The sequence below is a fragment of the Nothobranchius furzeri genome, chromosome 15, assembly GCF_043380555.1.
Source record: "Nothobranchius furzeri strain GRZ-AD chromosome 15, NfurGRZ-RIMD1, whole genome shotgun sequence".
In the NCBI taxonomy this organism is placed as follows: Eukaryota; Metazoa; Chordata; class Actinopteri; order Cyprinodontiformes; family Nothobranchiidae; genus Nothobranchius; species Nothobranchius furzeri.
In genome coordinates, this window is record NC_091755.1 from 42,765,198 (window position 1) to 42,776,823 (window position 11,626).

Below are 11,626 nucleotides of genomic sequence, written 5' to 3' on the forward strand. Positions count from 1 at the left end.
AAACCAGGATCTTGTGTTGAAATGTTTAAAGAAAAAATAGTTGATATGTATGATGATATAATCAACAGAAAAATGTGTTTTGTCTGTGGGGATTTTAACATTGACCTGTTGAATCCTCAAATGCAAAATGCAAATACAGAGTTTATTAATTCCATGTTTAGTTTGGGACTGTATCCACTAATAACTCGGCCAACTCGAATTACAAAAACTAGTGCGACACTGATCGACAATATTTTTACAAATATTCTTGAATATGATGTGTTAAGTGGTCTTGTAATTACCGATATGTCTGATCATTTACCGGTTTTCACAGTCGTACAAAGGACAACTGTAACTACTCAAAGTGAATCTGTGGTTGTTACAAGGCTAAAAAATCAAGAAGCAGTAAATTCATTTAAAACTGACTTAATGGAACAAAATTGGGAGGAGGTTTATGTGGAAGATGTAAATTTGGCTTATGGAAAATTTTTAAATATTATAACTTCTCTTTATGAAAAAAACTGCCCTTTGCTTTATAAGGTGGATAAGAATAAATATGCTGAAGAGCCGTGGATAACTAAGGGGATTCAGAAGGCTTGCAGGAAAAAAAATAAGCTGTATAAAGACTTTTTAAAGAAAAGAACGGAGGAAGCAGAACAGAATTACAAGATATACAAGAATAAATTAATAAGTATTATGAGATCTAGTAAAAGAAATTATTATAGCAAATTATTGGAAGGAAATAAATCTAACATTAAAAATACGTGGCGCATATTAAATGATGTAATAAAAAAGGGTAGTGGAACCAATAGTCTTCCAAATATTTTTCTAACAAAAGACAATCAAGAAATTTATCAGTCTGAAGAAATAGCAAATGAATTCAATAAGTATTTTACCGAAATTGGGCCAAATTTGGCAAAGGATATATCAAATACTAAATTAGATGCTGATGCTGTGAGTAAAATAACAAATTTAGACAAAACCATATTTATTCAAGGCACAAATGAAAATGAAGTTATAACAGTTGTTAAAACATTTAAAAGTAAAAAGTCAGCAGATTTAGATGGATTTGATATGTCGGTTGTAAAAGAAATCATTGAGATTATAGCCAAACCACTTACACATATTTGTAACCAGTCTCTCCAATCAGGAAGATTTCCTTAAAGGATGAAGGTTGCAAAAGTCATTCCTATCTATAAGGCTGGAGGCAAACATGACTTTTCTAATTATAGACCAATTTCTATTTTATCTCAGTTCTCCAAAATACTAGAAACAATATTTCATAAAAGATTGTATGACTTTATTGAGCATCATGATATTCTTTCTGAACAGCAATATGGTTTTAGACGTGATCGGACAACTTCTCTGGCAATTGTTGATCTAGTGGAGAAAATATCTGATGCAATTGACAACAAACAATATGCTGTTGGGGTCTTCTTAGACCTGACCAAAGCTTTTGATATTGTTAATCATGACTTATTAATAAAAAAATTGTGTAGATATGGCATCAGGGGTGTGGCCTATGACTGGATTAAGAGTTATTTAGAGAACAGACTCCAATATGTCCACATTAACAACAATAGCCACGTTTACATGCGCATATTTAATCGGATTGAATGCCCATTCAGATTGAAAATTCTGCATGTAAACATGTCAATCAGAATATTCTGATCCGATTCGGCCCGATCGGATTGAAATTTCAATCCGATTGAGAGAGGTGGTTTATTCCGTTCTTCATTCCGATTGACGTGCATGTACACAGCCATTCGGATTGTTGGGGTAAAATAATGCCCACTGCGCATGTGTGTAACAGCCAGCGGGCCTCTCCGCTGTTATTTGGACTGCCTGACTTCAAAAATGACGGTGTAATTAACGAGCGGCGGCTTTTAAATCCGACAACAAGCCGTCCCGTTTCAGTAATATTTAATTCAGAACTTGCATTTTGTGGAAGTAAAATAAAAATCTGATTATTGCACAAATCATTCGACAAAGATGTTCAAATCTTTACTGGAAATACGCAGGTTTATCGTGGGGGTTGCAGCGCACGGATCCCCGTTTCTGTCAGCTTTGAACACAGCAGCTTCTGCAGCAGGTGATGGAGATGCGCTTGTAAAGAACACAGGATAATCTGGGTTTTACAGACCTGATTGGAGGCTGATGTTGGGTAGGAAAACGTCCTCGGTTAAATACTCTGGACGACAGTAAAGTCCGTGTTCGTTAAAAGCACGTAAACGCAGATGACCTGAGATGCGGTTCGTTAATGATGAACACAGGCTTCTAAACTTTCTGAACATCTTCTGTTATTTTGTTTGAACAGATTTTTCTCAACAGTTTCAGCTGATCGTCACATGTTATTAATAATAAGCCACAACAGAGCTCAGTAATAAAACATGAGGCTAACCCCCCCCCCCCCGTCCCCGCTCTGCCGCAGCGCAGCGCAACAGCTGTCAATTCAGACCCGCGAACCAGCTGATCAAGAGGCAGACATAACCCTCCCTTATTTTAATCAACAATAAAATGCAGCAAAGCATATATCTGCAGTTATTCACTGAAGAAAACGTAACTTCTATGAGCTAAATAAAAATATTAAATTGAATAAATGGATCAGGAAAGCGGGAAGAATAGTTATTTCTGTTTTTACATTTTTCTTTTCGTTTCATGGCGTTTGTTTACAATTTTTCTTTCGTGAAAGGCAACTCTGCGCATGCTCAACCTATTTAATCGGATTAAATGCTTGGTGCATATGTACGCACGGCATGATCGGATCATTTCAGTTCGTGTCCATGTGAACAGAGATTCGGAAATTCCGATCAACCAAGATTTCAATCGGATTGAGGAAATTTGCCACATGAAAACGCAGCTACTGATTCACAGCTACTGACAGTGACCACCGGTATCCCACAGGGGTCAGTGTTGGGTCCCTTGTTGTTTATTCTTTATATTAATGACATATGTTTAGTTTCTAAAACATTGCATTTCATACTATTTGCAGATGATACTAATGTTCTAAGTTTTGGGAAAGATTTAATAACATTAATGGACAAGGTTGAGAAAGAATTAAATGCATTAAAGTGTTGGTTTAACTTAAATAAATTAACTTTAAATTTAAATAAAACAAAATTTATCATATTTACTAATAGAGCAATTACAGTGGATACAAATCTCAAAATAAATAATACAGAAATTGAAAGAGAGAATGAAATAAAATTTCTTGGCGTAACCATAGAAAAAAAGTTAAGTTGGAAACCGCATATTGACTCAATTAAAGCAAAGTTATCGAAATCATTAGCAGTTCTCTATAGAGTTAAAGAATTTTTAGATGAAAAAGCTTTATATCTTTTGTATTGTTCCTTATTTCTGCCTTATTTCATGTATTGTGTTGAAGTGTGGGGAAATACCTACGAAACCCACTTAAAGCCTTTGTTTATAATTCAAAAGAGAGCAATCCGACTTGTAAATAAAGCAGCTTGTAGAGAGCATACACATTTACTTTTTATTCATTTAAAAGTATTAAAGCTAAGAGAATTAGTTACATTAAGAACTGCACAGTTTATGTATAAAGTGATGTATAATTTGATGCCAAAACAAATTCAGGATCTGTTCCAGATCAGAGAGAGTGTTTATGATCTCAGAGGGTATAACATGTTCAGAAAGCCTAAAGTAAGAACTAAAATGAAACAACTTTGTATTTCTTGTGTTGGGGTTGATGTGTGGAATAAATTAGACCAGGAGCAAAAAGATTGTTCAACAATGGTAAAGTTTAAGGGTATGTTTAAATCAAATGTGATTAAATATTATGAATCAAGTCAATGAAAAAATGCATAAAACATTAAAGGTCTTTTTTTTTTTATAAAGCTAGAATGGGGATTTGAATATATTCCCATACATTTCAAACATGATGTAAAAATTATGGAATCGGTACGCTATTCTAAAATTTTGTTTAAGTTCAAAGGGTTTGGGGGGCTGGGCTTATAAGCTTATGCTTCTGCCTGCGCCCATTCTTAGCATTGTGTAAGTTGTGTGTTTGCTTGTAAACCTGCAAATGTTTCTTTGTTATATTATATTGTACTATTGATTTTAATTTCTCATTAAACTTCTCATTCTCTCATTCATGGAGCCAACTGGGCGGTTCAAAATCGGACTTCTCCATGCTCTTTTGTGCTGACACATGCTCGGAGATGCGCTCATGACAACAGTGATATCTATTTTTCTCGCCAATTTTGGAGACCGCCCATGTGCGCAATTATATCCGCAATCCTATGATAGTGTGGAAAGAACGTGGCCAGGCTGGGAAGGGCCGCATGGAGTGGAGTGGAGCTGATGCTGGTGTGTAAGTGGCTTTAGGTCCAGAGTACCAACTGGTACCCACTGTCCCCTCAGAACCCCCCTGAGGACCATGGTCCAGCTTGTGCCAATTTATGGACAAATAGTTTTTTTAAATGGCAATTAGACTTAGGGACCTTTATTAAAACTGTGACCCGGGTCCAGAATGCACATTTTTGGGTTACGTTCTGGTTCCATGGAGCCCCCTAGAGCTCCAGAACCCTGGGGACTTGTTCACAACCTGGTACACAGCTTGGGGGTGCTGATCTTATGGTTACATTGTGGTTCCAAGGGACATCCTGGAGCTCCAGAGCCAGGGGTGGACTGGCCTATCTGGCATTCAGTCACTGACCCAGTGGGCCACATAGCCAAGCGGGCCGCTTGCCCTGCTTGGTCTGACACAACACCCCAAACTCAAAGCCCCCGCCAGCTCTCACATTCGGCAGGACACACGAGTTCGCCAGAAGCAGTAATCCCCCACACAGCCCATGTGATGGCGCCTCCCCCATTTGCACAAACACTGCTAACACGGTTGGGTTATCTACCTTTAGAATGATGTCTGGTCTGGAGGCTTCAGCTGGCAAAGGCAGCGCATCCCCCCTCATGGTCTGGGTGTGAAGGCGGTACCTGAGAAAACCCCCGTAGGAGGAAACCTGTAGAAACATGGATCCATGATGAGAACAGGAGAAACAAAAGTAAAATGAACATCTGGAACAGGGGTGGTACTGTTCTAGTGGCATGTACTTCAGCACCACGGGGCCCTGGAAGAACGAAAAAATGAATGGAAGTCAATGGGGCTAAAAACGCTATTTTCTAATTCCGCTTGTTTTGTGCCATGGATGTCACATTTGATGTCCGGGAATTTTAAAGAAGCTTTTTGATACCAAGAACGCGCTTATGTTCAAACGGGGAAACTTTATTTTAGGTTTTATGTGAAAATAAGTCCAGGACTACAAATGTGCTTCACAAAAGTGACGTCATCGAACCAGACGCGGAGAAAGCTGAGAGAAAAGGGCTGTAAGTTCAGCAAACTTCCCACAGGAGGAAAGAGCCACCATAACTCTGGTCATGTGGTGAGTAGCAGCTACGCTAGAGGAGAGGGGATTATGTGGTGACGTCACATATGCGACGTGTCGATTTCTAGTTTGTAGTCATGCTAATTATGAACTTCTACTTAATGAATCATCTGAACATCTGAAACTGGTCCGTGGAGCTTTAGAAGATGTAGTAAAGGCCTCTCCTCTCCATGTGTAGGGTTGCAGCCTGTTTAAACAGATTCTACTGTACTCTCTACATTTAAACCTGCAGATCAGTGACTCAGAGACTAGCTCTAGTGGGAACATATAGTCATGGGGTTTATTTAAATAAAACTAGTTTTATAAAAATAATAAATGTTTCCATTTGTGAGCAGGTCTGCACAAAGTTAAACCCGGTCCCATTCACAGATAATCTGTACATGTTATCCTAAAATTTCATCCCAGTAGACTCTGCCGTGTTCCCTGTCCTTTTCCCACCTTGTCTCCCAAGTATTTCTCTGGTGCATGCCAGTGGAGGTCCTGGTAGACATCAGGAACGTCACTGAGGTCAGCCTCCACCAGATCCTGATCCAGATACACTGTCACTGGGACTTCCTGTCGGTCTGCTCCCAGCAGCACCCAGCCTTTCATGTCCATGATCTAGAAAACACAAGACAAGCAGCACTGTAACTAACGGTCCTGGGAAGGAGGAAGCTGATGATGTCATCACTGACATGGAATTGGGAACAATCACAAACCTTTCATGGCATTAAATGGCTTCAGACACACGACTTTATCACCAGAATGTGGTTAGATTCTGCTTCAGCTGCAGCATGTGATGGAAACTAACCTCGGTGCGTCTTTTATCTGAGCTGTGGCATCTGTCTGTGGCTCCGAAGCAAAAGCAGCTGGTGCACCCCTTAGGGTTGGTTGGGTCCAGGTGGAACGTACCAATCCTGCACTGATTGCACCGAGAACCCTGAACGTTCTCCTGCAGGTGGACAGGGTGAAGAGAGAGGAGAGATGTGTGTAGGTGTTCACACCTGTGTGTGTGTGTGTGTGTGTGTGTGTGTGTGTGTGTGTGTGTGTGTGTGTGTGTGTGTGATTAACTAACCTTACAAAGGCATTGTCCTGTAAAAGGGTCACACACATCCTCTTCAGCTCCTGCCTCGTTACAGTCACATGGTCTGCAGTTTGGGTAACCATAGAAACCAGGGGCACAGCGGTCACATCGGCGACCAACAACGTGGTTCTTACATCTGGAAATATAATTACTTTTATTCACTTTTTAGTGATTTACATGCGTCAGATGTTGTAAAAGAACGTTTGCTGGTGTGTGTGCATGTGTGTGTGCGTGCACGTGTGTACACGTGTGTGTGTGTGTGCGTGCATGTGTGCACGTGTGTGTGCATGTGTGTGTGCGAGTAATGGATGGATCTATCTCTGTGTACCTGCACTGCCCATTGAGCGTGTCACAGCTAACGTCAGTTGAGGCGATACCGATCTGAGAGCAGTTGCAGACCTCACAGCCCACCACCGGGTGGCAGCCAAAGGTCTGGGGTTCACACTGGGTGCACTCTGGTAGCAGAGTCCTTGGAGGACAGATACAGTCCCCTGTCACCGGTTCACACAGTCTGGTACCACAGGTGCATGCTGCAGGGGAGATTAGCGGTGCACTTCTGAGACTAAGACCAGAGCAGGTGTAAGGGAGTCTAACGGTGCACTCATAAGCTGGTTTTCGAAGGGCAATTGCCGGCAGTAGCGGTTTTAGGCACGGGCAGACAGGGCAGTTGCCCGGGGCGGCATTTTTTCATGACACAAAAGGGGCGCACAAGCGCTGAGAACAAAAAATAAAAAAGAAAGAAATCTGCGCCGCACCGAGGTTTTCTATTATCTGTCATGTGACAGCGTCTGGACTGGAAACAGCAAGTTGGCGCCCCCTGCAGCTGCAGGCACTCCTGCTGACTGAGAGGGTTCAGGTGGGTGCACCGTGTGTGTATGAAGAACAGGAAGGGGAGGGGTGCAGTGGGGGAATTCACCTCTGGGTCTTTCCCAAATGAAATGAGCGGGTGGGGGCTGAATCAACTGTATTAACATGGCTAAGGTCAGTCACATCTTGATGTTCTTCCATTTAATGCACATTTCATTCATAATATCATAAACACAGGCCTATCAGGTTTTTCTGAATTGTGTGAAATGGCCGAATAAAAAAAGGAAAAACAAAACGATCAAGGGGGGCCTCGCCCGGGGAGAAATTCCATGTAGAACCGCCACGGATTGCCAGGAACGTCGATGAAACGGGGACTAAAAATCAGGAAAAAGTGGAGGAAAAATACCAAACCAGAATAGATGGTTGGGCTGAGCTGCACTAATCTGAGTGGCTCTGAGCAGTGCCTTTCGAAAACCAGCTGTAGACCCTGGTCATCTAGTAGCATAAACACACTCACGTCTGCAGTTGGGAAACCCCCAGTAGCCCGTGGCACACATGGAGCAGTCTCTGCCAATCACATTGGGCAAGCATTTGCACTGACCGCCGAACTGCTCACAGGTGTCGCTCTCGGCTCCAACCTCATGGCAGGCGCAGGGCATGGCCCCGTTGTTGAAGAACACTGAGAGTGATACTGCCGAGCTGAGGCAGAAGGGAGAGGCTGTGGAAGGACTGGGGGAGGGGGTTAATATAGACTCAGGAAACAGAGATATCAGTAGAGATAATACATCTCTGTCTAAAGCACTGACTTGATGAAAAAGCTGTTCTGACCACAGCTGCTGATGAAGTCGTAGGATTTGTCCATGGGCTCTTCTTTCAGGCAGCTGGAGCTGTAGCTGGCCTCTGGCACCACCAGCACATAGTCCTGCTCAGAGACACCAAGGGTTAGCTTCGTCTCCAAAGGCTAACGTAAGGTTTGGGATTATTTTGTTAGTATTTCACCATCCTCCCATTCTGTAAACAAGAGTCCGCTGGGTGGGTGGAGCTTACCAGCCACAGAGTCCTGCCAGCAGGAACCTGCACCGTGAGGAAGATGTCATGGTCAGTCACGTCCAGCATGACCTGGTTCTCAGAGACCAGCACGCCACGGCAACCATAAGCATGAGGGCAGAAAGAGGCATTGGTGACACCTGAAACACAACAATTCCTTCATTCTTGGTTGTAAACAAGAGCACCAGACAGTGTTTAGGACCAGGATGTTACCCTGCCAGATCTGTCCTGCTTTAATGTAGACCTGCACAGGAAAGGTGGGGTGAAGGGGCTGGTGATGATGGAGGATGAAGACGTAGCGCCCCAGAGACTGAACACGAGCAGAGTACACAGCGGCATTCTGGGTAGAGGGAAGTTTACACGGAGCTGATTGGTTACTGTTGTCCAAATAAATTCCAGCGCCTATCAGAACCGGGCCTGTTACAGCACCTCCCCCCCCACCCCCACCCCCCCCCCCGTACCTGCAGCGGGTCCAGTCTCATGTGATTACTGTTGTCTGCTCCAAAAGGAGGCCTGACTCCTCCCATCCAGACGGGCTCATCTCTGTGGTGGACGGGCTCCTCCTCGGTGGAGGAGCTCTGGCCCTCCTTCAGAACCAGAGAGTCTGATGGGGTTTGGAAGCGTGATGGGATGCAAGAGGAGCTACATCATGGAACAAAGATCAGGATTAGATGTGTAACAGTTGAACATCCTAGCCAGGTAAAAGTCCTGTTACCTGTCAGGTGAGAAGAGTCCATGAGTGCTGATGCAGTGGACCTTAAGCTCTACATACTCCATGGTAAACTGCTCTTTAGGCACCAAGAACACTTTGTGCTTGAAGTAAAAAGGAAAAATCATGCATGATAATTCTTACTAATAAACATACCTGACAGGAATTAAAGTCCTTTTGAACCAAATATTTAAAAACCAAAGTCTCACATCATAGCTTCAGTTTGGTGTTTAACTGCAACTGAACTCATAGTTTCCACTAAATTTGGTTTGTTTTCAACTTAACTCAAGATTATTACAAATCTGAGTCAAAATAAACAAGTAAATAAAGGATTTATGTAAAAGCAGCGTTAAACTAAAGGGTCTTCAGCGGTTCTTTAGACTGCCAATAGGCAAGCATAAAGGAAGATCACTCTCACATTCGGTGGGATAGAGTAGTCCGCGAGCAGCGCACACACACACACACACACACACACACACACACACACACACACACACACACACACACACACACACACACACTTGGCCTTCTCTTGATGAGCTTCAAGAGGCAGTTGTTCAAGACTGTTGGAAAACCATGTCAGGTGACGACCTCTTGAAGCTCATCAAGAGAAGGCCAAGAGTGTGTAAAGCAGTAATCAGAGCAAAGGGTGGCTTTTTGAAGAAACTATAACATGTCTTCAATTATTTCACCTTTTTTCAAATCAAATCACTAAACCTAAAACCGCTCAGTTCAGCGTGGGTTAACGCAGTTCACCTCAGTGCAGTTAGATTTTCCTGCCAGCTCCATGATGAAAGGTAGGTGTTTCCCTCAGAGAGCCTAAGGCTACGTTCACACTGCAGCCAAAAGGGCATAAAATCTAAAGTTTTCCCCAAATGCGACCCATATCTGATTTTTTTATGACAGTCTGAACAGCACAGACACGATTTTTTCATATGTGGCACTGATTCCGATACATATCTGATGTTTTTGAAGGCGACCGCAGTCTGAACGGTCATGTGGCATTAAATCCGCTTCCAACGTCACTGAGTCAGCGGAGGTGAGCGTCGTTTGTTGACGTTCCTGAGGAGAAGCGCTGACAGATGGAGTCAGGAGTCCGTCTAGATGTCCTAATAAGTTTAGGAATTAAAAATACAGGAAAGCGTGAGAACAGGAGCGGGAGGTGCTGCTGGAGCGAAGCGTCTCACCAGTCTCAGTCTTCGTGAAGGGAGGGGTGGGGTGGTTTCTCCGTGGGAGCAGGGGGTTCTCCATGAACGAACGTAATACCGAAACATTTTCCATGAAAAATACTTTGGATAGATGGCGGAATTAGGAGTAAAACCGTTTACAGTTTCCAGCCCAAAATGGGAGAATTAACAGGTTTAATCCTGATCCAATAGATATAGTCAGACTCACTTCGACGCGTGGCGCTGTCTCCGGCACCAGTTTCCTTGAGGGGTTGGACAATCTACCACTCTGGAGTTGCCCCGACTGAGAGTTGCCGAGGAGGGTTTGGAATTCTAGTTGCCCCCCATCTTGGTGCCTGTACATTGGGGTTTACCCCAGTGAATGAGAGGGTAGTCTCCCTCCGCCTACGTGTGGGGGGACGGGTTCTGACTGTGGTCTGTGCTTATGCACCAAACTACAGTTCAGACTACCCACCCTTTTTGGAGACCTTGGAGGGGGAGCTGGAGAGCGCTCCTTCCGGTGACTCCCTCGTTCTGCTGGGGGACTTTAACGCTCACGTGGGGAATGGCAGTGAGACCTGGAGAGGTGTGGTTGGGAAGAACTGCCCCCCTGATCTAAATTCGAGTGGTGTTTAGTTACTGGACTTCTGTGCCAGTCATGGATTGTCCATAATGAACACCAAGTTCAGACATATGTGCTCTTGGCACCAGAATACCGTAGGCTGCAGCTTGATAATGTTGTCTCATCTGATCTGTGGCTGCATGTCTTGGGCATTCAAGTGAAGAAAGGGGCGGAGCTGTAAACTAAAATATTCCTGGGGAGGAAGGGTACATTGAGTCTGATTGGGCCACGTTCCGTGCTTCCATTGTCGAGGTGGTCAACTGGAGCTCCGGCCGCAAGGTCATTGGTGCCTGTCGTGGTGGATACCCCTGATCCCACTGGTGGACACCCACGGTTAGGGATGCCATCAGGCTGAACAAAGAGTCCTATCAAGTCCCTTTGGTCTGTAGCACTCCAGAGGCAGCTGATGTGCACTGGCAGGCCAAGTGGAATGCGGCCCGGGTTGTCACAGAGCTGGAATGGTAGGAGTTCTGTGAGACCATGGAGCAAGAATTCCATACGGCTTTGAGAAGATTCTTGTCCACTAGCCGCCTCAGGAGGGGAAAGTAATGTGCTACCAACACAGTGTGCTGTTATATAATGGGGACTGTGTTGCTGACCAAGACTTGCGACGATGTGGATCAGTGGGCAGAATACCTTGAAGACCTCATCAGTCCCACCAGCATGTCTTCCAGTGAGGATGCAGAGTCCGGGGACTTTGGGTTGGGCTCTCCAGTCTCTGGTGCTTAGTTCACTGAGATGGTCATTAAGCTCCTTAGAGGCAAGGCTCTGGAGGGGGACAAGATCTGCCCAGAGTTCCTAAAGGCTATGGATGTCGCAGGGTTGTGTTGGCTG

General features: G+C 44.0%; 1 protein-coding gene across 4 annotated transcripts in view; it reads right to left on the reverse strand.

The window, feature by feature from the left end:
• The window catches only part of lama5 (laminin, alpha 5), a 154,729-nt gene that overhangs the window by 54,114 nt on the left and 88,989 nt on the right, over positions 1-11,626 (reverse strand). For all 4 annotated transcript variants that reach the window (XM_054745619.2, XM_015967344.3, XM_054745621.2 and 1 more), the window contains 11 exons: positions 9,011-9,108; positions 8,757-8,937; positions 8,509-8,635; positions 8,296-8,435; positions 8,055-8,170; positions 7,766-7,977; positions 6,770-6,971; positions 6,433-6,577; positions 6,169-6,309; positions 5,817-5,978; positions 4,848-4,955 (listed from right to left, as the gene is read on the reverse strand). In XM_054745619.2, coding sequence (XP_054601594.1) covers positions 4,848-4,955; positions 5,817-5,978; positions 6,169-6,309; positions 6,433-6,577; positions 6,770-6,971; positions 7,766-7,977; positions 8,055-8,170; positions 8,296-8,435; positions 8,509-8,635; positions 8,757-8,937; positions 9,011-9,108 — 1,632 coding nt within the window. The remainder of the gene's footprint in view (positions 1-4,847; positions 4,956-5,816; positions 5,979-6,168; positions 6,310-6,432; positions 6,578-6,769; positions 6,972-7,765; positions 7,978-8,054; positions 8,171-8,295; positions 8,436-8,508; positions 8,636-8,756; positions 8,938-9,010; positions 9,109-11,626) is intronic.